The sequence below is a fragment of the Macrotis lagotis genome, chromosome X, assembly GCF_037893015.1.
Source record: "Macrotis lagotis isolate mMagLag1 chromosome X, bilby.v1.9.chrom.fasta, whole genome shotgun sequence".
Taxonomy (NCBI): domain Eukaryota; kingdom Metazoa; phylum Chordata; class Mammalia; order Peramelemorphia; family Peramelidae; genus Macrotis; species Macrotis lagotis.
The window spans coordinates 640,522,051-640,526,360 of record NC_133666.1 but is presented as its reverse complement, the minus strand read 5'-3'; the positions used below and the strand labels follow the sequence as shown (position 1 = coordinate 640,526,360).

Below are 4,310 nucleotides of genomic sequence, written 5' to 3'. Positions count from 1 at the left end.
AAACCTATGCTTAATCTGTTTAAAAAACAAAGAAGTGAACAAAATTAGCAGTATCAAAAATGAAAAGGTTGAATTTATCAAAAATAATGAAAAATTAAAACCATAATTTGGAGCTATTTTTCCTAAATAGATACTAAACACTTTACAATTTCAGTGAAATGGATGGATATTTACAAAACTACGAGCTACCTGATCAACAGAAGAGATAGAATACTTAACCTCATTTCAGAAAAAGAATTTGAAGAAGTCATCAATATACTCTCTAACAACAAATCTCCACACCCATATGGATTTACAAGTGAATTCTACCAAACATTTAAGGATAAATTAATTCCAATTCTACATAAACTATTTTTAAAAATAGGAGAAGAAAGAGTTATGACACCAATACACTGCTTATACTTACAGGAGGAAGAACTAAAGCAGACAAAAAATTATAGAACAATCTCACCAATGAGCATTGATGAAAAAAATCTTAAATAAAATTTTAACAAAGAGATTATAAAAAATTATTATTAATATAATATTCCTTGATCATTTAGGATTTAGGGCAGGTAGACAGGGATGGTTCAATATCAATAAAATTATCAGCATGATTGAACGTATCGAGAACATAAATTAGAGAAATCATATGATTACCTCACTAGATACTGAAAAAAACCTTTGACAAAATACAGCATCCATTTCTATAATAACCATCAGAGAGTATAGGAATGAATGGAGTTTTCCTTAAAGTAAACCTAAAACCATGAACAATCATTCCATGCAAAGGTCATAAATTAGGAGCATTTCTATTAGGATAAAGGAGGAATGTCCAATGTCACCATTACTTATTTCAGTATAGTATTAAAAATGTAAGCATTATCATTAGAAGAAAAATAAGTTGATGGAATTTAAGTTGGTAATGAATTAGCAAAATTGTTGCTCTTTATAGGTGAGAAAAACAACTAAAAAACTACTTGAAAATTTAACAACTTCAGCAAAGTAGCAGGATATAAAATAAACCCATATAAATCACAGCAATTTTATATATGAACAATAAAGCCCAAGGACAAGAGATAGAAAGAAAAATTCCTTTTTTAATAACTCCAGTCAACATAAAATTCTTGGTAATTTATCTCCAAAGACAAATCCAGAAACTACATGAACACAACTGCAAAATGTTTTTACACAAATAAAGTAATATCTAAACAATGGGGAAAATGTCAAGTGCTCATGGTTAGACTGAACTAATATATATTAAAAATGACAATTCTACCCAAATCAAATTACCTATTCAGAATCATACAAATGCAACTAAAAAATATTTTACAGAGCCTGAAAAAGTGATGACAAAATTCATCTGGAGCAACAAAATGCCAAGAATATCAAGGGAATTGAAAAAAAATGTCAAGGAAGGTGGCCTAAATGTAACAGATAAAAAGCTTTATTATAACGTGGCAGTCATCAAAACTTCCTGGTACTTGTTAAGAAAAAGAGTAAAGAATCAGTGGATTATAATAGGTACAAAAAATAGTAAAAATAGTAAATACCATAATAATAATAAGAGTTTGACAATCCCACAGACTACCTTCTGGGATAAGAACTCATTATTCAACAAAAAAAGATGGGGAAACTGGAAAATCATACAGTAAAAACTTGGCATAAACCTACATCTCACATAGTATACTAAAATAAGGTCAAACTGAATATAGAATTTAGACATAAAGGACAATACCATTGATCAATGGACAAATGAAGAAATAATCTATCTGTTACATCTATGGAAAGGGGATATATTTATGATTAAACAAATATATTTATGACCATTATAAAAGACAAACTGGTGATTTTGAATATATTAAATTAATATTTTTGCACTAATAAAATTACTGTACCCTAGGAAATCTTAAACTACTTGTCCAGCAACCAAATTTTAGAGAACATCATTTGCTTCTCAAGACTTTCTTTTTTCATGGGATCAGAATGCAATGTGAAGAGTGTGTCTCCCTAGTAAACCAAGACTCAAGGATACTTTGCCTATCTTCTCAAAAAAATCAAAAAACAAAAAACTAGACAATTTTGTTCGTAGGCTGGGATTGGAATATTGCTGCCACCACACAAATAGGGACAGAAGAAACTGGGAAGGAGAAGAAAAGGCAAATGAACAACGTGATAACTGGGATATATATTTGAAAGCTTTTCAAAAGGAAGAGTGGAGGCTCATCCTATTCTGCCCTAGAAGGCAGTAATTAAAGAAATTAGTGTGCACTTCAAAGCAAATGATTCTGTCAGGAGGAATCTTGCTTCACTTATTTGTCACTGGGAATGGAGATAACAAAGGGAGGTGGTAAGATCTTATAGTATCATATATGGGATATTTGAAAGACATTTAGGAAATATTCTATCTGACTTTATTTTACAGATCAATAAAATGAGGATCAGATGGGATAAGTGACTTGATCAAGTATACACAGTAATGGAGTCCTACGCAAAATCAGGTGCTCTGTCTTCAAATCTGATACTATGCCTTCCCATGATTTTTTTTTAAATCTCAACTGAGTTAAATGTAGATTGACTGTTAAAATTCATCAATACAATAAAAAAGTATTTGTTGAACTCTGCTCTTATGCATTTGTTAAATTGTGCTCTTATGTACACAGGCACTATACTTGGCACCAAGGATACAAAAACATTAAATTAAACAATCCATAGCCTGCAGGAGATTATGCTCTATCAGGACAAAAGAGGTAAGGGTCAATTCACCTCTTGTATGTATTAAATAAATACAATGTTTTAAAAATGCAGATATTAATTTGATACATAATTCAAAAAATGATATAAAATTGATATCTCAAGCTTAAGACCATTAATCTGCTTTAAATTCTTATTTGATCTCTATTCCATGTATAGTTCCTGAAAGAACCATGAAAAAAGGAAATCAATCTGAAGTCTCTGAGTTCATCCTCCTGGGACTTTTATCCCAGCCTGAGCAGCAGACAGTACTATTCTTCTTGTTTCTTCTTCTATACCTGATCACTGGTCTAGGAAATCTGCTCATCATTCTGGCTGTTAGGATCAATTCATGTCTCCACACCCCTATGTATTTCTTTCTTAGCAATCTGTCCCTGGTTGACATTTGTTTCACCTCTACTACTATCCCAAAGATGCTGGTAAATTATGTATCTGGAACGAAAACCATTCCTTACTCAGGGTGCTTAACACAAGTATTCTTCTTACTTTTATTTGGGGGTATAGATAGTATCCTTCTTACTTCCATGGCCTATGACCGCTATGTGGCTATCTGTGTCCCGCTACATTATTCGATGATCATGACCCCAAAGCTCAGTGCCCTTCTGATATTAGTTTCCTGGATTTGGGCTTTTACAGATGCTCTGATCCACACTGTCCTACTTACCAGTCTTTCATTCTGTGGCCACAATGAAATCCCTCAGTTTTTCTGTGACCTCAGTCCCCTGCTAAAGTTAGCATGTTCAGACACCTTCATCAATGATCTGATGGTCAACATAGAAGGAGCACTAACAATTATCATTCCCTTCATTGGCATCCTAATCTCCTACACTCGAATTTTTGTGACTGTGTTGAGGATTCCATCTGCCGCAGGAAAATGGAAAGCTTTCTCCACTTGTGGCTCCCACCTCACTGTGGTCTCTCTGTATTATGGAACAATTATTGGAGTCTATTTAAGCCCCACATCCACTCACACAGTTGAACAGGACACAGCAGCAGCTATGATGTACACTGCAGTCACCCCAATGCTGAACCCTTTCATCTACAGCCTAAGGAATAAAGACATTAAAGGGGCCCTTAGGATGCTCCTCACTAGGAAACCAGGCATCTCTTTGTGACTGTGAGACATCTTCCTGGTTTGGTCTGTATGACTTCATCAATCTCAGTTCTTTAATTGATTTGCATTCCTGCTCCATTCCTACTTGCACTAGAAATAACATAATGTGATAAAGAGAGCATGGAATGTACTAGGCATTTATTTGTGGTTCTATTTCTCCCATTTCCTAGCTGAGCATATCATATAATTTTCCTCTGCCTCAGTTTCCTCATCTAGGAAATGAAGGGAAACTACATAGTGGGACTCAGGGACACAAATATAGAACAAGGTAATGGTTTATATCTTAAAAAATTAGAAATGAGGACATCACTGAGAAGTCAGAGGACTGCCCTAAGTTTTTAGAAACAGGATATGGCCAAATTCAGACTATTTTGAAGAGAGCTCTTTAACTACTCTAGAAATTAAAAATACAATAGTACCTTTCTAGAAATTAAACCTAAAATACTGCATGGAGGCTCAATTT

General features: G+C 33.5%; 1 protein-coding gene across 1 annotated transcript; it reads left to right on the top strand.

Moving 5' to 3' along the window:
- The first annotated feature begins 2,906 nt into the window (after positions 1–2,906).
- LOC141497461 (olfactory receptor 1f45-like) lies at positions 2,907–3,848 on the top strand. Its single transcript, XM_074200112.1, has one exon. The coding sequence runs from the start codon at positions 2,907–2,909 to the stop codon at positions 3,846–3,848; it is 942 nt and encodes a 313-aa protein (XP_074056213.1).
- Positions 3,849–4,310: the final 462 nt, after the last annotated feature.

Excerpts from the sequence above, each read along its gene's own strand:
- LOC141497461 (XM_074200112.1), top strand. The coding sequence starts at position 2,907 with ATGAAAAAAGGAAATCAATCTGAAGTCTCTGAGTTCATCCTCCTGGGA.